The 21,337-nt window shown below is 41.5% G+C and overlaps 1 protein-coding gene across 2 annotated transcripts in view; it reads right to left on the reverse strand.

Annotated features, from left to right (window-relative positions):
• Positions 1 to 4,139: 4,139 nt before the first annotated feature.
• STARD4 (StAR related lipid transfer domain containing 4) overlaps positions 4,140 to 21,337 on the reverse strand; it is a 31,804-nt gene continuing 14,606 nt past the window's right edge. For both annotated transcript variants that reach the window (XM_054987236.1, XM_054987235.1), the window contains exons 3-6: positions 18,507 to 18,556; positions 17,150 to 17,276; positions 9,762 to 9,876; positions 4,140 to 9,279 (exon numbers count right to left, since the gene is read on the reverse strand). In XM_054987236.1, the coding sequence (XP_054843211.1) occupies positions 9,053 to 9,279; positions 9,762 to 9,876; positions 17,150 to 17,276; positions 18,507 to 18,556 (519 nt within the window). In that variant the 3' untranslated portion in view covers positions 4,140 to 9,052. The remainder of the gene's footprint in view (positions 9,280 to 9,761; positions 9,877 to 17,149; positions 17,277 to 18,506; positions 18,557 to 21,337) is intronic.

The following is a 21,337-nucleotide window of genomic DNA, read 5'->3' on the forward strand; positions in this document are numbered from 1 at the left end:
AACCTGGACTTTTTTGCCTAAAATTGTATCGAAGTTCCATTTATCTCAGGACATTTTGTTACCGGTCTTCTTCCCTAACTACTCTAATGACGCAGAGAGGACCTTGCACACGTTAGATGCGAGGACGGTGATACTATTCTACCTAGATTGCACTAAGAGTTTTAGGCTAGACAGACATCTTTTTGTTTGTCTTGCAAGCTTGAGAAAAGGGAGGAAAGCCAGTTCATGAACCATTGCTAGGTGGGTAGTGCAGGCTATCACATTGTGTTAGAAACACCAACTTACTTTGTCCGCTCAATGTCCAGTCCATGCACACTCCACGAGATCCCAGGCAACGTTGACGGCACTCCTGTCAGGGGTTCCCTCTCCAGGACATCTGTAAGGCAGCAATGTGGTTATCAACAGATACTTTTGTGAGGCACTATGCTCTTGACGTCTTTGATAGAAGGGAGACGGCGGTGGGCACTGCAGTACTGCAATCGATCTTCCGATAAAACCAGCTCCACCACCCAGGTAAGAAGCTTGGTAATCTCCCATGTGGAACTGCACCAGAAGACCGACAATGAAAACAGGGTTGCACTTACTTGTAACTGCTGTTCATTGAGGTCTTCTCTACAGGCACACATACCCTCCCTCCTTCTCCGTTGGGTGCTTTTTGGTTTGAAGGACTGGCAGCAAGAGGAACTGACGGTGGAGGGCGCCATGCCTCCCCAATATAGGCTGTTGAGATAGGAAAACAGCCGTGGCTGCGTATGGGGAGGCAGCGTGTGCTCTCCGGAGAAATTTAAAGCTACGGAACCTCCAATTGGCAGGCCTGCACATGCACAGCCCCATATGTGCCTGCACAGAAGACCTCAATGAACAGCAGTTACAGGAAAGTGCAACTGTTTTCTTTGTGTCCGAAGGGAAAGTGGCAGATCTGGAGAACATACTGCCTGTTCAAGCTCCCAAGATGTGCCTAGTAACTGGGACTCAGTACCAAATTAGGGAATATTGAGATTTTGTGAACTGCTTCACAACAGGCACATGTGTTGTGGTGTACTCGTTAGAGTGTCAGACTAAGATCTGGGAAAAGATTAAGGAATAACTACCATGGCTCTAGCATTGCTTCAGCGGCCCCAACAGCAGTGTGAGAGTATTTATCTGGCCCGGCAGCAGCCATTTTAAGCAGCAGCTTCAGCTGCATGGTGGCGGCGGCATGTTGGAGGCTTGAGCAGTAGCTTCCAACCTCACCTTTCTCATTTAGACCCACAGGGCCATCATGCCAGCGGCAAGGAAGGCAAGGGCACACGCTGCTCCCAGGCCTTCCAGCAGGCCTGAAAGATGGCCATCAGCCTCTTCTCAGCCCGGACAGGCCCAGGCTGTGCCCACAGGGGCACATCCTGCTCAGCCTGGGGGTCAGGTGGTCCTGATGGTATCCCCACAGTTTCGCTTGGCTTCTGGCAGGTGGAACCGCTCGGGGGGGGGGCAGCCAGGAATGCTGGAGGGTCCAGGATAGTACCAGGGCAGGCCACATTGTAAGGAATTTCCTGAGCATGGAGCTCCTCTTTGAGCACATGGAGCAGCAGGGGCCTCCGAGTCAAGGGTGGCTCCAGCTGCCCCAGAGTCTGTCATAGGCCCCTCCCGGGTGGTGGGCCCAGCTGCCAGAGGAAAGAGGCCGGCACAAGTAAGTGCTGGGAGCCGCAGGGCCATGCAGTCTCCAAACAACGGCTCCAGTGGCTCCAGTAGCTTGGTTCCGCTCTAGCCATCCCAGAAGGCCGAGGACTGCAAGAGGTTACAGGGGACCAGATTCGTCTCAAGGATTCAGACAGTGGGGGATCTTCAGGTAAGTCCTTTGATTTGAACGAGGCTGGGGACTGGGGGAGGATTATTGGGATGCTGCTGCCCAAGTACCTGACCTTCTAGCCTGGACTGAAAGGGACTGACACCTGACAAACCACATGGGGAATGTCTTGCAAGCTAGAGCATTGGCTGGTGACAGTGCAGCCATGCAGTATGATGAGGCCTTCCATAAGAAGGCCTCTCATAACCCTGGGGCGTGGGACCTCATCATCCAGAAGCTCTGGCTCTAGCTGGTGGGGCCTCACATGACAGGAAAGGGGGATGCCCGCCTAGCAGGGGGCTGCCAGGCATACTCACTCCCAGGTGGCAAAGGATCCACATGGGTATACACATGTGGCATTCCACTGGCTGCTGCTTGACTTCCCCCCTTCAGCAATGGGCTGAGGGGGTGTAGTAGTTCATCGGCTGGCAGGCAAGTCAGCCGATGTTCAGGATCCCCATGCGCCGCCAATGCTCCTTAAGCTGTGTTTCAAAGTTGTGACTTCTTTTAGCTCCAAACAACACAGTTGTGGTTTGTTCATCACCTTGCCTCCTACCTCCTCCCCGCCCCTCCCCGCTGGGCTGCAAGCAGCATACCATCAAAACCCCATTTTCATTGAGCCTCCACATTCAAGCAGCCTGAATACATAACATTTCCAAAATACTTTTAAATGCAGATTCTCCTTGAGCCTTCAAAAATCAAGCAATATATGAGAAGGCAATTTTGTATATTTACACAAAGTAGTATATTGATATAGTAGTATTTCCCAAGAGAACTTTGATTAAATTGTAGTAGTAGTTAGCTTATCATGGTGGTTATTCCTTAATCTTCTCTTCTTTGTACCATGATCTTTCTCCTTTTTGTACCTAAGATCTGGGAGTCAGGTTTGAATCCCCACTCTGCTATGGAAGCTTGCCGGATGACTTCTGTCCAGTCATTTTTTCTCCGCTGTCTCCACAGACTGCAATTATGAGGTCAAAATGGGAGACAGAGCTTGCTTATAAGCTGCTTTGGATCTCCACTGGGGAGTGCGGCATAACTATCTAAATAAATAAAAATTTAAGTTATGAAATCTCAAAAATGTGCCTGTAGCGTGTGCAGCTGTGCACAATGTATGTTCATTGTGCAGATGTAGATTGATTTCAAAGCCTGTAACCTAACACCAGCAAGTCTGCAGCGGACAGCTGAGTGGGCTTGAAGAGAGGACAAAGGAACGTATATGATCAATGTTGTCAAAACAGAGAGGGCTACTAACAAACAAAGCAGGAAGAATGTTCTTAAGATAAAAGAGCTGTGATAACGGAACATTTTATTTATTTATACGCTGCTGTTTCAGAGATTTCCTCAAGGCAGCTAACAAAGTAAAAACAAAATGAGAAAACAAATTATAAAAACCATTGATGAAAGTCATGAAATTATTAATAACGCTCATGAAGGGGTATAAACAGTATAATCAGGTTAAAAGCTATAGTCATAAAACAGTTACAAAAAACTAGTATACAGGCTGTAAAACAAGCAGATGAAAGCAGATAAACTAAAACCACAGTTAAAAGCCTGGTGCCTGACATGCCCTGAGGAGGGCATTGCAAATGAAAAAAGCCACCACTGAAAAAGCCCCATCTCTGGTGATCACCTGTCTCACTTCTGCAGTGAGGGCATAGAGAGCAGGGTTTGAGAATATCTTAACTGGTAGGCTGGACAGTATGAGAGGAGGCACTCCACTCCCAAGCCAATCTTAAGCAAGAGTCACATCCTTCTAAGATCATTGACCTCAATAGGCTTGGAAGGGTGTAACTCAGGATGGCACTGTTAGGGTCTTAAAAGTTAAGAAACAGCACTTTGAATAATGCCCAGAAACAGATGGGTAGCCAGTGCAGATTCAGCACAAGGGTGATGTGATCCTTGTATCTAGCCTGGTTGCCACATTTTGACATGTGGTGAGAGAAACAAAGGACTACGAGGAACAGAGACATCAAGGCACAAGGAACAGGTGACTAAAAGATCTGCTGGAGGCATGACTGGCAAAATGTGGTTCGTGGAGTTTGCTGGACAAAAAGAAAAGAAAATTTTCAAATGCAGGGGACAAGGACTAGAGGAAAGATTTGACTACCTAGTTCTGTTTCGCTCAAGTGTCGAACATGGCTCATTGTCATATTTTATTTATTTAAAACATTTCTTTGCTGCCTGTCTATCCAAATAGGATCCCAAGGCAGTGAACATTAAAGCTTTTCAACATTAAAATAAAGCATATATAAAACACAATATAAACATATAAACACATGAGACACCAAAACCTGAGAGTAAGGCCAGTAACAAGTTACTATGCCAAACAAGACAAAGTCTTCACTTGCTGGGGGGAGTTATATATTAGTTACAAGCAAAACAGTGGCCATCCAGGATTTAATGAGAGGAATGTCCTAACATGTACCAGTGTAATATTAACAGCTTCAGGTTTGCATTCAAAAGGTCCCAGGTTCAATTCTCCTCCAGTTTAAAAGATAGTAGGGCTGGGACAGATTTTTGCTAGAGATTCTCTGTCAACCAGAACAGACAATACTAGACAAATGGTCTGATTCTGTATAACATGGTTGATGAAGCCATCTCATATTTAACACACACACACAGACACTTTGAACTTAATAATTTAATGTATACATATTGAAAATATATACAGTCTCATATCAGTCGTAATGCAGAACAGAAATATACAATTCTCTTGTGCTATTCTAACACTAGCACCAACTTGATAACTAAAGATCTTTTTATTAAGCCTTCAGTAAAATTATGGTCACCTGTGCCAGCAAGTAAATTTAACACAACTGAAGCAGATTAATAATTTTAAAAAATAATGTCACTGTGAAACTGTCTGAAGATTTTATAATCTCTCAAAAGGTTTCAAGTAATGAAAGCTGAGTGATGAGACAACTATGTCCTAATGAAAGACTTCTTAAAATGTTCTTAGTGAATTGTGCCTACAGACATCATTGAATATCTGGCAACAATCTAGCTAAAGTTAAACACTGTAAAGTCCATCAATTTAAATGAGAATGTCAAGCATATGCTTCTCTCCCCTTGAAAGCAACAGAACCATTTAAGTGTGGTTGAAATGCCCTCTGAGTGGATCCTTCCTACTGGTTATTGTACTGTGAGGGTCAGGCAATCTTGTGGACCAAGTGCCATGTGGCATTAGGTGTTGCAATGAGGACTGGACAAAAATCACCCTCAATCACTTGTGGGAAAGTACAGCAAGTCTTGATCTGAGCTTGCTGTGTGCATGCAGGAGTGATGGAGGGCAATTTTACTGGATTCTCCCTCCTTCCAATATCTCATGGCACTTTGTCAAACAGGCTCCCTTGACCCACAACTGAGAGTTTTTGGAGTGCAGGGTGGGGAGCAGGAACAGGACAGATCTCTGTGCAAAAGCTTCTACTCACATAATGATTAGATCCAATCCACACAGTTTAGGAACAACACATCTAGTACCAGGTTTCTCTGCTTCTAAAGAATAAAGGAACCAAGTATGGAAATACAATCAGGGAGTTCAGGTAGACTGTCTGATTTTCCACTGTAACAGCATTTTGAAAGAGACCTGCAACTGAGGATTAGTAAGCAACACAACGTAACATGAAAAGGAGCATTTATCTACATGTTTATATGTCCACATTTATAGCCCTTAGCAGGGCTGACTGACTCAGTAAATTCTCAAGAGTAGAATGGCAAGGCATTGCGACCATTCTCTAGTTTCCCTCATGAGAGAAACTGACTAGACTGGAAAGTCACCCTTCATTTTGCAGGGAACAACACACTGATAAGTAAGTAGGACAGGAGAATCAACAGTGTTATAGAGTGTTGTAACACCTTAAAGACTAATGAATTCATAGTGTCATATGTTTTTGCAAGCCAGAGCTCAATTCATCAAATACATGAAGCAGCCTTAACACAGCCAACCCTCTGGAATTTAGCTGGAAGGGATTAACAAGCTGTGTTCCCTGCAGTCAACCTCCTTCTGTCCCAATATATGTTTATACTCATCACACTGTCAACAGTGGACTGGAATGAGTATGGTCGACTGGATACAGCATAACAGGAGGGAATCCAGCAGAGAAACCAATGCTAGTACTATTAAGCCATGTTCAACCTTCATGTACTCCTATGCCATCACAGAGGTATTTGGGAAAATGCAAAATGTTCTTCTGTTTTTAACCCCATTGCCTAGTCATGCCTAAGCTTATGCTCTGCAACTTGTACAGACACAAATCAATGTACAGGTAGCTAACTAACATATTTTGCTAGCTGTAGACAACTTGCCAAGATCAGTTTTGCAAATACACTTTAAAAGCAATGGTTTATTAATATATCTGTGGGGGGAGATTATTACTTTAACGTATACTTGTTGCCCTTAACAATGGATTTCCTGAGTTTCATCAAAAGCTCTAACATGTATTTGCACACATTCATTATGCTACAAGCACACCAGTTGTCCTTTCCTGAAATATATAGCCATGTTAAACCAATCTAATCCAGGATGATCCAGAGCCCTGTCACAGAAGGAAGAGGGCACCCAGTCATTTCATAGGAGAATACAGGTTGAATTATTAGACGTTTGCATCTTCAGTAACCAATGAGCTATTCTAGGCAGATGCCCTGATTCAGATAGGGACAGAATGCATGTGGAAACTTGTGCCTGCAGATGCATTTCTAGCAGGATGAGGGAATCAAGGCAGTTCATACAACTACCATCCACTGTCCAGCAGTGGCTGTGTGTGTGAAACAGCACCCACAGGTGCTTAGTGTACATGTGGCCACCACAATTGCATGAAAGTGGCAGCATTCTCTGGAGCTGCTGCAACTAAGGAATGTATGACATGAGGATCAATCCTCACATCACATGTTTTTGCTAGGATGATAACGTGCTTTTCACACCTGCTAGAACATCAGAATTGGGGGTTCTGTATGGAATGTGGGTGTTAGAGGAGCATGCATAGTTGTTGGATAGTGCCTGGTAACAAACAACAACATTCACCATGTTTGTAAAGGGAACTGTGAACAGAACCAGAACGAACTAGTATCAAGGCAAAGAGCAGTCTGCTGTCTCATGCTCACGCAGCACAGATCTTCCCACCAAAGTATTTCAGGCAGTAACCCCGCACAAAATTTCCACGGCTCTAAAATTCAAAAAGCAGTTTGGTGATTTGGCTTAAGCTATTTTTAAAAGAAAAATGGTACTTGAGCACACCAACAGCCCTTAAACAGAGAAATGCTCACATATGATCCCCTGAGTTCTGGCCACAGTGAACATATAGTTCCACTCTAAATGTATTTCCACTCTAAAATAACCAATTATTTAGTGCACATCAGTTCAAATAACTTTGATTTACTCTACAGTGAGCTTCCAATGTCTGTTTTTGAAGATGGTTCCTAGGAAATTAAATCTCTCTAACCAGCACAACTTGAACAATCACTGCCCTCCCACATAATACATAATACTCGAGGAAGGTCGCCTAGACTAACAGAGTATTCACATTATTTCAGCTGAACTTGCAGTTTCATGAATTACAGCAAGCACCATGTGAAAATGCCTTAGAATAGATATTATGCATAACCACTGGTAATTAATTCTTCATGAGGTCAGGCAGAAGTTCTGTTTAATAGCATGCATTTGAAAATGAACATATTGTTTAAAATGTTTTCTCATATACACACATCTCACCTTCAGTCACACAGTGAAGATCTCTGTGCTATGATGGCAACTGCCACCATTGCAGAGCTTTAAAAGATCTGCACAGCCAATCAGATCTCCAACGGCCAATCAGAAACCTTGCCAGGCAAAAGCCCCATCTGGCCCCATCCACTTCCTGAAAAACACTTGGCAGGCTCCATGAAAGGTGTCAGTGGGTGCCAGGGCACCCACGGGCACTATACTGGTGAGCCCTGCTCCAGAATATAGCACCTTGACCCTATTTTCTCACTATATACATGCTTGAAAGTGGTGCTGTGTTTTGCAAACCACTTTACAAAGAGTTTACTATAACTCAAAAGCCTGCATACTCACACCCCAACTTCAGTTAGTCCAAATAATGATTCAAAAGCCTCATTTTATCTACTTTAAGGCTACAATCCTAAACACACTTATTAAGGAGTAACCACTATTAAATTCAATAGGGCTTACAAAGATGCTTAGGACTGCATTACAGCTCTAGATTTGGAATAATGAATGAGATGAGCAGCATACCCCTAAACCCCAAGGTTGGAAAAAATGATAAAAGGACATCTTTGAAAATGCATCTGCAAAGATCTGTACTTTCTGTTAAAAATTAGTTCTAATATTCAGATATTCTTAAATAAAGACACCTTTTTAACAGTGCAGAAGTATAATTACCAAAACCAATCACTCAAGCCACATATAAATCTCAAGATTTGAGGAAAGCTTCCTGGATGCACAATTTTCAACCACGCATTTTAAAATTAAAGATCGTAAAATATTGGACAAGCAGCAATCAGAAGTGGCAAGACCGCTTTTATCCTCAGGTCTGTGATGTCACTCAGGTTTTAGAAGCACTGGGCTTCATTTGCACTGTTTGTTCCTTAGAAAGCACACATATGTATAACATATGCATGTATGCCATTCCTAACCACAGTGCAATGGATCAGATATGACCCCACCACCACCATCCCCACTGTGGATTCCTCACCCCTATAAGAGCCTCACATGCAAACTCATATCATTATGGGTGACTGTACAAATCAGCATACAACATTCCCAGTTCTGCAAAGGAATCTGTGAATGTAGATCTCTTGCAGTATTGGAACGTGTGGCCACTCACAAACAAATGAACTGATCCACAGACTACTTAGCTCTAAGGGGCCTGAGTGTAAGCCAACCTAGATCCTTTCAAATCCACCCACAGTCTCAGCTTTAATGATTGTGGGCTGGATGTGTATTTGAGACAAGAAAGCAAAGAACATACATTGTATTTTGAGCTAGGGCATGTGCATATCTTCCAGACATTATCTGGAACAAACAAGTAACTTTTCCACAGCCATGATCCAACCAATACTTGGCAAGTACTTGGCAGTGAGACCTAAGTTGAAGGAAACATGCTTCCAATTGGTCGGTGCAACTCCTGGCACCTCTAAGGAAAACACTGCTGATCTTCGTGTAGGAGGCTTCCAACACACCCTGAGTTTTATTATATGCTGCAGTGGTTGCTAGATTAAACACCAGCCCCGTTACGCTTTCAGCACTTTTCTGAGATCAGAATAAAAGGTAGTCAGTGTGCTAGCCATGGCAGTGTCCACCACAGCGTGGGGGAGCATCCCACGCAGATCCGTCTGGATAAAGCCAGTCAGAAGACTGTGTCCAGGATGATCCTTGAGGGGAGTACAGAACCAGCCACAGGGATGATTGAATCCTCGGACAAAAGAAGCCCGTACTTCACCATAGTCCAGGCTAATACCTGTTTGAAAACAAAACACAGTAGTGGGTTGGAACAGCTACTCTTCATTCATGAGCACTTAAAACAACAAAATCTCCTGATGGTGCAGCAGAGGTAGGGGACACTATGGGGACTGGGGCAGGGAGATACGGAGAAGGCTGCCATGCAAAAGCCCCATTGCCACTGTGCAGTATCAGAAGACACAGCAGCGATGTGGAAGTCATCCAAGCACATCCCTGTGTGGAAAACTTGGAAACCACAAGCTACTAACTATAATCACTCAACTCTGCACTTAATTTTTTGTCCAGCACTGACACAATCCAAAATAATACCCAGGCTATAATCATGCTATTTTTAAAAATGTTTTCAGTTTTGATTATGTGCATGACAATTCAATCACCTGCTGCAAGTAGCAGCTCAGCCCATGCAGAATTGATTTCAAAGTGTTTAGGCATGCCTTACAGGATTAGGTAGAACGATAAATATATTTAAGGAGAGATTACCACATGACAGAAGCCCATCTTCATAGTCCGTAGTGTAGGAAAAATCGACAAATTCTCTTGGTGCAATGATGTTCCACAGCTGGCCAGCAGTGGTGTAACGCATCACACAACAATTCTACAAGGTAAACACAAGATACCAGTTCAAGGGTATCACTTGTACAAAGCCTCTGTATAATTATATCAGGTTTTGTGAGACAGCATTCCTTTAAAAGTCAAGTTGCATAAGTGTGTATGTAGAATGCTAGTTGAGTATGCTATGCTAATCTTGCCCTTACATAAAATGTTTGTGGGATTGGTGGTCAGTGTTAGATGCCAAACTGATCATATCAATCATGGGTGTAGCCATGGTGTGGGAGTGTAGTTGTTGGTAACTGGCTTGCCCCAGGGATCATCAGGGTGTAACTGTGTGTGAGAGAGAGTTGGCTCACCTCAGGGATCATCACAGCTCCTTACAGTGATTTTCACATTTTTTTACTTTAAAAGATAAAGGGAATGTGCTAGCAGTCCTCTTCTTTGATTGCAAAGTAAGAAGTAAGCCAGATGTCATCATCTTATTTTGGCCAGGTCGACCTTTTATAGTAACATTTGATTTTATAGTAACATTTGATTTATATACCGCACTTCAGGACAACTTAATGCCCACTCAGAGTGGTTTACAAAGTATGTCATTATCTCCACAACAATAATCACCCTGTGAGGTGGGTGGGGCTGAGAGAGCTCAGAGGAGCTGTGACTGACCCAAGGTCACCCAGCTGGCTTCAAGTGGAGGAGTGGGGAATCAAACCCAGTTCTCCAGATTAGAGTCCTGTCACTCTTAACCACTACACCAAACTAGATATAACTGGTTAAGAGCAACAGGACTCTAATCTGGAGAACCGAGTTTGATTCTCCACTCCTCCACCTGAAGCCAGCTGGGTGACCCTGGGCCAGCCACAGCTCTTTCAGAGCTCTCTCAGCCCGCCCACCTCACATCTCACATGAGGATAACAACACATTTTGTAAACTGCTCTGAGTGGGCATTAAGTTGTCCTGAAGGGTGGTATATAAATTGAATGTTGTTGTTATTAGATGTGCTTTAATAATAGAATTACTTAGCATTTATAAATGAACTGTTCTTCATTAACGTATTTTGCTCAATCAAAAAGAGTCCAGTAGCACCTTTAAGACTAACCAATTTTATTGTAGCATAAGCTTTTGAGAATCACAGTTCTCTTCGTCAGATGCATGGAGGGCCAACAGAAACTGGTCAAATATAGAGGAGGAGAGGGGAGAACTGTGATTCTCGAAAGCTTATGCTACAATAAAATTGGTTAGTCTTAAAGGTGCTACTGGACTCTTTTTGATTTTGCTACTACAGACTAACACGGCTAACTCTGTATTTGCTCAGTGAATGTTCTACTGTCAATTGTATTGTATTTTCACTTGCACTATTGCAATCTACCTTGGACCTCAGTGAAAAAGGCAGACTACAAATACATAATAATAATCTGCCAGGTTTCTTGGTGCAAAGCAGCCTCATCTTGAGAAAAAGGGAGTCACTATCAACTACTGAGCTTCCATTGCTCTTTGAAGGCAATGTTCTGGCTTCAATGTACATACCTGGTGGCGGGTAGATTCTGTCAGCATACCACACACTCTGTTGTCCAACAAGCTCCTTACTAGGGTTACTTGATCTGACTTCAGACTTGGTGTTGAAGTCCCTTAAATTGAAGAGCCTCCAGGACTTCAACGTTCATGCCAAAGCCAGTTTAACAGAAACAAGGCTTCATGTCTGCTATGACAGCTGTGGGGACGTCTCAGTACATCATACTTCCAATTTATATAACGTCTGGTCTTCTGTACTGAGTTCCGGAGTTAACCAGATCATTCGGGGAAGTTTCTTATTTGCTTGTCATGGGCTGACCGTTATTTGATGAGGTTTAGACTGATAACTTCTCATAATCTCTGTTGGAGGGGACATATTTAAAAGGCCTGCCCACATAGGCCAATGAACTTTAATGGGCTCTCAGAGAGTTTCCTATCGTGGCTGGCGTATCAGCTGAAGCATGCTTTTGTGAAGCTGTTTTCAGACATGTTAAAAACTCTCCTGCCAATGTAAGCTGATTTTTATATCATTCTTTTTAGAGATTTTTTTCTTTTGTAAACCAACCTGAAAACTATTTTTGACTAAAGGGAGGAGCAAAAAAATATTTCCAGTTGCACATCTGATACAGATTCAACAAATTTCCCTCAAGGTACAACTTTCTGAAGGAAGAAGGATTTCAGGTTAGCTGCAGATGCTGTTAATAAGCCAAACTTGTTAAACAGAATCATCATTCTGCTTAACAAAAAAACCTGACTTCACATGCCTGGGTATTCGTTAGATTCAAAAGAGGACAAAAACCATTTGGTGACAAACAAGTGTAAAAATTAGACCTGAGGCAGAAGTTGTGGGCTTGTAGGGGACTTTTCTGTAGTTCCAAGACTGAATGCTGTGCTGAAATCAGGACAAGCCACCCAAAGCTCGCTCCCTGCCCAAGCAAGGCTACTTTGAAGACTCTTATATTCTGACTGCTCATCTTTCCTTGCTTACAGAGGTCATTCAGTACACCATATCAGAGTCAGAAGATTTCAGGCTATTGAATATTCTTTGAAGGCTCAGTTCAACAAATGAGAAAAACAAATCTCAACAGAATACAGTTTAAATAAGAGATTAAGGCCATGATTTAGCTCGTTAAGGAGTTTTAAAGTCCATTAACTTCAATGGGGCAAACTTAACTATGTGTTTAAGTCTGTCTCATGTAAACTAATGGAGCTTAAAACTTAAGTGGGATTGGCTTATTCCCTAATATTTCACCCCCCTCAGAAACAGGAGCTTTATTAAAAAATGCCAGAGATACGGCCTGTGTTACTGCCATGGAATCGTACACTTCCATTCTTTGCAGCGTTATACCCTTCTGAATCCATTGAAGTCAATTGGCTTAGAAGGGTCTAGCGGCACTTTGGGTTGCACTGTTAATAATACAACTCACCAACTTTGGAGTAGAATTCTTTTTTTTCCCAATTTTTATTGGTGAGTACATAAAATATTACACAAATTCCCCATCTTACCTAAATTATATCAACCCCCACCCTTTCCCCCCCTCCTTATAGACTTCCAACAGCTTTCCAACCCTTAGCCCATCTTATTGTTTAAATTACTCTTAACTATAATTTTCTAAATCTTATATATATTGTATCACTTATTCTAAGCATATTCAAATTCTTCTATATCTCCAATTTACTAATATATCCAATCTATGTCTCCCTGTTTAACCTATCTATTTTTAATACATTCTTCTTAATATTAATATTAGCTTAGATTGATTAATAACTAAATTTCCCCATTAATGGTAAAGTTACTTCTCTCTCCCCTTTATAAAATCACGCGTTAATAATTCTCAAACTGCCACAGTCTTCCTTTCACATCCCATTTTTTTTCTAGATACTGTTTCAATTTCCCCCAGTCTGCAATATATTCTCCTGGATCAAGATCTTTCAGTTTTCTTGTCATTTTGTCAATTTCTGCCATGTACAACAATTTGTAAATCCAATCTTCTATAGTTGGTATTTCTTGCACTTTCCATTTCTGCGTGTACAAAAGTCTTGCTGCTGTAATCATGTAAAATAGCAGTGTTCTATATTGCATTGGAACCTCTTCCATTCCCAAGTTCAGTAGCAGCAATTCTGGGTTCTTATTTATTTGGGTTTGCAAAACCTCATTAATTATTTCTATTATATCTCCCCAGTATTGCTTAGCTACCTCACAAGTCCACCACATATGATAAAATGATCCTTCATGCTTTTTACATTTCCAGCATTTGTCTGACATATTTGCATTTCCAAGCGCAATCTTCTTAGGCGTTAAATACCACCTATACATCATTTTATAAACATTCTCTTTAATATTGGTACAAGTTGAAATCTTCAAAGTATTTTTCCACAAATATTCCCATGATTCCATTGTTATTTCTTTGTGAAAGTTTATTGCCCATTTCACCATCTGGACTTTGACTGTCTCGTCTTCCGTATACCATTTTAAAAGTATTTTGTATATTTTCGAAATGTCTTTTTTACCTTCTTGTAAAATCACTTCTTCTAGCTCCAAGTTTTTCAGTCTTATTCCTCCCCTTAAACAGTCCAAGTTGTATAGATCCCTGATTTGCCTATATTGAAACCATCCATATTGAGGAGATAACTCTTCTTGTGTCTTTATTTTTAATATTCTATGTTCCGTCGATGTTATCTCTTTATAAGTTAAACATTGTTGTTCATTATAAACAGCTCTCGGATCTATTACTTCATATGGTACCACCCATGAAGGGATACCACTTTCCATGTAATTCTTGTATTTCTTCCAGATTGTGAAAAGGCTTCTTCTGATATAATGATGCAAAAACATAGAGTCCGCTTTAACTTTGTCATACCACAAGCAGGCATGCCATCCAAACAATTTTTTATGTCCCTCCAAGGCCAGCAATTTGCGGTCTTTTAGCGTTATCCAATCTTTTAACCAAGCCAGACAAATTGCTTCATAATATAATCTTATGTTTGGCAGTTGCAGTCCCCCTCTTTCTTTCGAATCTTGTAATTCATTTTCACCCGGGGTTTCCTGCCTGCCCACACAAAGTCTGAAATTTTTCTTTGCCATTTGTCGAATTGTTTGAAGTCTCGGATAATTGGAATAGTTTGCAGCAAAAACATCACGCGTGGTAACACATTCATCTTTACTGCTGCTATCCTTCCCAACCATGACAAATTTAATTTATTCCATTTTATCAAATCTCTTTCTATTTGTTGCCACAGTTTCTCGTAATTATTTTTAAATAAATCTATATTTTTCACAGTCAGCTCAATTCCTAAATATTTTACTTTGTTAGTTACCTCGCAGTCTGTTGTCTCCATTAATTCTTGCTGTTTTTGCTTCGTCATATTCTTACACAATATCTTCGACTTCTTTTTGTTCACATAAAATCCAGCCAAGTCTCCAAATTCCTTTATTTTATCTATTATTTTTGGCATGTTATCTATTGGGTCTTCCACTATCAACATTACATCATCCGCAAATGCTCTGACTTTGTAGGAAAATTCCTTTATTTTTATGCCACGAATTGTATCGTCCTCTCGAATTTGAATCAACAAAATTTCCAAAATCAAAATAAACAACACTAGAGACAATGGGCAGCCTTGTCTTGTACCTTTACTTATTTTCAATTTTTTAGTCAAATCATCATTGACTACAATCGCTGCACATTGGTCTTTATAAATTCCTTTAACTGCTTGTATGAACTTTTCTCCCATTTGCAGCTTTTCCATAGTGGCAAACATAAAGTCCCAGTTCAAATTGTCAAATGCTTTTTCTGCATCTACAAAAAAGAAACCAACTTCCCTATCACAGTGCTTGTCGTAGTATTCAATAGCGTTTATTACTGTCCTTAAATTGTCCTTAATTTGTCTATTAGGTAGGAATCCAGCCTGTTCTTCTGCAATAAATTCCGCCATCCATCCCTTTAACCTTTCCGCCATAATTTTCGCAAATATTTTATAGTCATTATTCAGCAGCGAAATTGGCTGATAGTTCTTAACATTAGTCAAATCCTGTCCATCTTTCGGGATCAATGATATATTAGCTTCATTCCATGAATCAGGAATCTTTTGGCCTTGCAAAATTCCATTGATTACCTCCCTTAGAAACGGTGTCAGTTCATTGGCCATCGTTCTATAAAACTTTGCTTATTCCAAACTTTTGAGTAGAATTCTGAGGGCACTCACAGCCAAACAAAGTATGTGAAAATGTCTATACGTAAGCTAACTTCTCACTAACAGATGTCAGATTGTTTATTTTTTATTTATTTATAGTCTACCTTTCTCACTGAAACACAAGGCAGATTACATAGTGCATGTCAACGTGATCAACAACTAGGACATTCATTGAACAAATATAATACTCAGTGAAGAAATGCAATAGGGTATGAGTTGCAGAAACTTGAAAACAAGCATAAATCTGAACACAGAGATGAAAATTTGCTAAAACAAAGGATAAGTAATTAAACACAACATGACATGAACACTACCTAGTAGGAGCATATCTACATCAACAGACAGTTTTGAGTAGAATAGTCCACAGTTCGTGTCTTACCAGTGCATCTCTCTGAGCCATTTCTTACAGCACAGCCCTGTTTCCTGAGTAAAAAAGCCCTCCTGAATACTTCAGATTAGCTTAGTTTGCAGAAAGCCAGGAGAATAGGAGCTTTCCTGACCTTCTCAGGCAAGCCATTCTATAAGGTAGAGGCCAGCAAAGAGAAAGCACATGTACAGGCAAGCTGTTGAATTTACAGGTGCAGGTGCAGTATCTAAAGAAGGCCCTGTTCAGACAAGCGAAGATGCTGTGGTGGAACATAGGGGGTTAGGCGATACCATAGACATGAGGGGCCAAGGCCATGAAGGGCTTTGTATGTGATAGTCAAAATCTTGACTTGAGCCCGGTAACTGGTGGGCAGCCAACGAAGGGACTGCAGTATGAGAGTGATATACATAATCCGCCTAGCTCCTGACAGCAAACAAGCTACGACATTCTGCACCAGCTGGAGTCTCTGAGCTGATTTCAAGGGGAGACCTATATAGAATACATTACAGTAGTCTAGTCTTGATGTTACCATGGCGTGAATCCAGGTAGCCAGATCGGCCATGTCTAGGTAGAGCGCCATCTTCCAGGCTAGTCTGAGTTTAGAGAAGGCCTTTTTTGCAGATGTCTTGACTTGCTTCTCTAGCTGCAATCCTGGATCCAGTATAACCCCATAGCTTTTAACTTAGTCAGCCAAGGTCAATTTAAACCCCATCAAAAATTAGAAGCACAATGTCCATCAATATCTCTGCCTTCCCAACCAGCATCACTTCCATCTCATCTGGGTTCAATTTCAATGTGTTTCTTTTCAGCTATTTGATGACAGCTGTCAAGGAGTGACTCAGGATTGTTAAACTGTTAAAGCCTGTGGCAACTGCTACACCTATTAACATATACACTCACACTGCTAAGAGTTCTATTCATACATTGTCGAAGGCTTTCACGGCCGGAGAACGATGGTTGTTGTGGGTTTTCCGGGCTGTATTGCCATGGTCTTGGCATTGTAGTTCCTGACGTTTCGCCAGCAACTGTGGCTGGCATCTTCAGAGGTGTAGCACCAAAAGACAGAGATCTCTCAGTGTCACTGAGTTGACACTGAGAGATCTCTGTCGTTTGGTGCTACACCTCTGAAGATGCCAGCCCCAGCTGCTGGCGAAACGTCAGGAACTACAATGCCAAGACCACAGCAATACAGCCCGGAAAACCCACAACAACCATCTATTCATACACTTAGACAAAACATTACCTCTTCAAACTCTTCAACAACTTCCATTGAGGTCATGAGGCTGTCCCAGTGTAGCCGATACGGTCCTGGACGTATGTGATCCACTATTCTGTTGGCAACATCTTCCACAGTTCCTTGTATTTTGTAGCTACAAAACCAGATTTAATACAAAAATGTTCAGAGAGTATCAAGAAAACTATTTTCCTTCAGTTTGAAGTGGATCATATAACGTCATATACACCCATATTTCCTCCCCCCCCCCTAAAAAAAAGCAGTGGTACAACAGGATCTGCTGAGCTCAGAATGACAATCACGGTGTACAAAACAAAGCAATGCTTTCTACAAATGTATACTAGCAGTGTGGAGGTAACGTTGGTTGTCATTGGTTATGTTCCCTTCACAAACTAACAGGAGCCTATGGTAATACCAGCACTGCATTCCATGCAGCAGTCAAAGCCGCAAGGAAGACACTAGCCGAGCCAAGGGGAGTACAGTATTCTCTCAGGGCTGAAATACTGCTGTTTGTGCACTGAGAAAATGCAATAACTAATATAACCAGATGCAGAAGCACATTTAGATCCCAAACAATAACTGTTTATTTCATAAGCAATATTAGAAACCAAATGAAAAGGCTCTTAAATTTGTAAAACAAGGTACAATGTTACAAGGTCTCCTACAAGAACTGTTATGTTTTGTATGATTCTATCTTGTTTTAACTAGTGAACTGCCCAGAGCAAGTCTTTGAAAAGCAGCTTAATGTGAATGGGAACCAGACCAGAATGCAGTAAAACTCCAGGTATTCCTCACTGCTGAATACAATGATATTGCAACATGTACTTTGGTGAGCCATACTTCTAGAGAATCACAGCTGACTTCCATATGCATCCAGCTGCCAGGACAAGGAAAGGTACAGAGTCTGAATGTCAATGGTATCCCACTCTATGCTAGTGGTCATGATAGCTACAACCTTGGGGAAAACAGGCCAGAGACCAATGTGGTATAGTGGTTAGAGTTTGAAAAAGGATCCAGGACGCCCAGGTTCAAATCCCTATTCTGCCAGGAAAACTTGCTGGGTGACCTTGGGCCAGCCTAGCCTACCTTACAGGGTTGCTGTGAGGATAAATGGAAGAGAGGAGAAAATACAAGATGCATTGAGAAGAAAACTAGAGTATAACTGAAGTAAATAAAATATATAAATAGTGAATAGCATCATTCACAGAGTGCAAGATGCACCAAAATGAAGGACAACCAGCCAGAAATAATGCTTCATGGACTGTTTGGTGTTGTGCTTCACCTCTGCTCAAATCTGGCATGGGTTTCTCTCTCAAAACACACACACTTCCCAAACAGAAATTATTTTCCTTTAGGCTGAACTTACAGGTATCCACTGAATTCTTCTGATGGCTTACGCCAAATCGTGGTCTTTTTCTGGAGAAGAAAATAAAAGATCATAGAATGTATACTTTATGAAAATGCCTCAGTCACATCGTAACTCTGAAACTATAACTGAAATAATGATGTTAAAAAACTACAAATACCTCTGAGGGAGCTCTTCATATAACATGCAGCTTTAATTTGTCTTTTAAAGTACACAGACATTAATTTATATGTCATTAATTTTAACACAGAGGCACCACTTCCACTGATCCACTCAAGACATAACCATAACAAATATAGCAGAGAGAGTGAGAGAGAGTGTGTGTAAAAAAGAAGTATACAAAACAAAAGAAATTACTTGATGATGTGGCATCCTTTTTTAAAAAGCACATATAAATTAATATCTGTACTTCTTTTCAAAAGGAGGTGATTAGGAACAAATTCCCTGGAAAACTTTGTTCAGGTTCAAAGAGTTTATTGTCTATAGCCATAGGCCGTCTCAATTCACCAAACATTGACTAATAAACAATTAAATCCATTATAACAGTTTGTCTAGGTTACTAAAATTAATTAAAACAATACAGTATGCCAAACTATCCCAGGAGTCACGAAACAGCCTCATTCAGTACCACCTTAGACCTTATCTTTTTGGCTGCGAGTGCAAACTGAGAGACTCTATAGGATGCATGATTATCAGTGTCAGATAAAAAAACACAATCTGACTGACTTCCGGTTTGGGATCCATGGAGGTCTAACGCAGCTCCACTTGCGGAGCTGACCGGACTGCCGTTTTAACCGGCCGGCGGGGTGAAAATAGCCCGCGGCCGACTGCTCTCAGGCGGAGAGCAGGCAAAGAACGCTCAAGACCCTAGGGTGAGATAGATCTCGGACGAGGGGGGGCTCTACACAACGGGTCCGCTCTCGATCCTTGAGGTCCCACCTTGTGACGGGTCGGCTACAATCTCTGCGGCAGTTTTGGGGCCAATTCGGCTGGCATAAGACCTACATACCCAAGCTTCGATTGGGGGAAGAAGCTGAGAGGAGAACTTAAAATCGAAACAGCGATTACAACCCGAGAAAAGTGAAGAGAAGGTAAAGATCATTATCTTCCGATACGGGACAGATTGACAAAAACAGAGAGGAAAAAAAGTAGATTTTTAAACTGCAACAGACTAGTGAAAAGGAGGGGAAGACTCGGCAGGAGTTGTATCTGAAAAGAGACTAAGTTTAAAGAAGTTATTAAAGAAAACGGACTATTGTTTTGAATACCTGTGGCTTTGGAGCTGTGAGAAAAAGACACCATCGCGAGATCTGCTGTGGGAAGACGGGAGACAGGAAGTGCGTAATAACAATAGAGTGGCTGGAGAGAAGCGGCCCTTGCAGGAGGGCAGGAAGAAGGGAATCGCCATCTTTGAAAGGGGAAGGGTCGCGGCTTCAGCGGAAAAGGAAGTAGGCCATCTTGGATTACAAAATCATAGAGAAACCATAGAGAAAAGACGCCCGACATTTTGGACTCTTTAAAATTTAATTTTTGCAAGAAGACCGGGACATTTAAAATAAAAAGACTTTAAATTTTACGCCACGGAGTTAAGGAAGAGAGCGGACTCGTGGGAGCGAGCTAAAGCAAGCCCCACGATGTCAAAAAAAGAGTGGCAATCGGCAATAGAAAACCTGGATAAAAAACTTTTAGATGTGATTAAAGAACTTAAGGACACGAAACTGGAACTGATTAAAGAGGTTAAAGAGGTTACACAGACAGTAAAATCGGAGCTGTCAGAAGTGAAAAAAGGTATGGAAACAATACAAAGTGAACTACAAGGAACGCAGCAGAGAGTTAAAACAGTAGAAGACGCGATGGAGAATTTAGCAGACACGCAACAAACAGAGATGAGACTGGTGAAGGGGAGAATGTCAGTTGCAGAAACTAAACACATGGAGAAGCAGCTACGTTTTCGTGGCTTGCCAGAAGTGGAAGGAAAGTCAGCGCAAGAACAGATGACTGAGGTGTTAGCTGAATACCTGGGGAAGGAGGAGGAGGAAGTTGTGGCTATCCTAGATGTGGCATATCGTGTGAACTCGAGAATTGCAACCCAGAGGAAACTACCAAGAGATGTGATTGTGCAGTTTAAGACACGAAATATGAAAGAGAAGATTGTGACAAAACAGTTTCAAGATCCATTGGAGATTGATGGCAAGACGATCATTATAATGAAGGAACTACCTAGGTCAGTGTTATTGGACCGGAAAAAATATAAAGTGCTAATTCAGATCTTGAAGGACATGAAAATCAGGTACAGATGGGAGTTACCAGAAGGAGTGTCCTTTGAGTTTGGAGGGGTCAAAAAACGTATCAGATCTGAGCGAGAGATGGAGCGATTTATTAAGGACAATGAAAAAGACTTACCAACAAGATTATGAGCATGGAATGTAAAGGAATATCTTGGAATGTAAATGGACTAAACTCACCGAATAAGAGGAAAAATATTTTTCACTGGCTACTAAAACAAAAATGTGATATTGTTTGTTTGCAAGAGACCCATATTAGAAAGCAGGATGTAAAATATTTAAAATCTGGAAAATTGGGCAAAGAATTTGTAGCGGCCTCCAACAAGAAAAAAAGAGGAGTGGTGTTGTACATAAAAGAGGAGCTACAGCCAAAATTTGTTATGAGAGATGTGGAAGCCAGATTTGTAGCAGTGGAATGTATTTGGAATTTAAAGAGAGTGTTGGTAGTCGGACTTTATGCACCTAACGGTGCAAAAGAAAGCTTCTTTGAGGATTTGAGGAAGCATTTAGATGACCTTTCATATGACCAGATAATTCTTGCTGGAG

Source organism: Eublepharis macularius, chromosome 8, assembly GCF_028583425.1.
Source record: "Eublepharis macularius isolate TG4126 chromosome 8, MPM_Emac_v1.0, whole genome shotgun sequence".
NCBI lineage: Eukaryota > Metazoa > Chordata > Lepidosauria > Squamata > Eublepharidae > Eublepharis > Eublepharis macularius.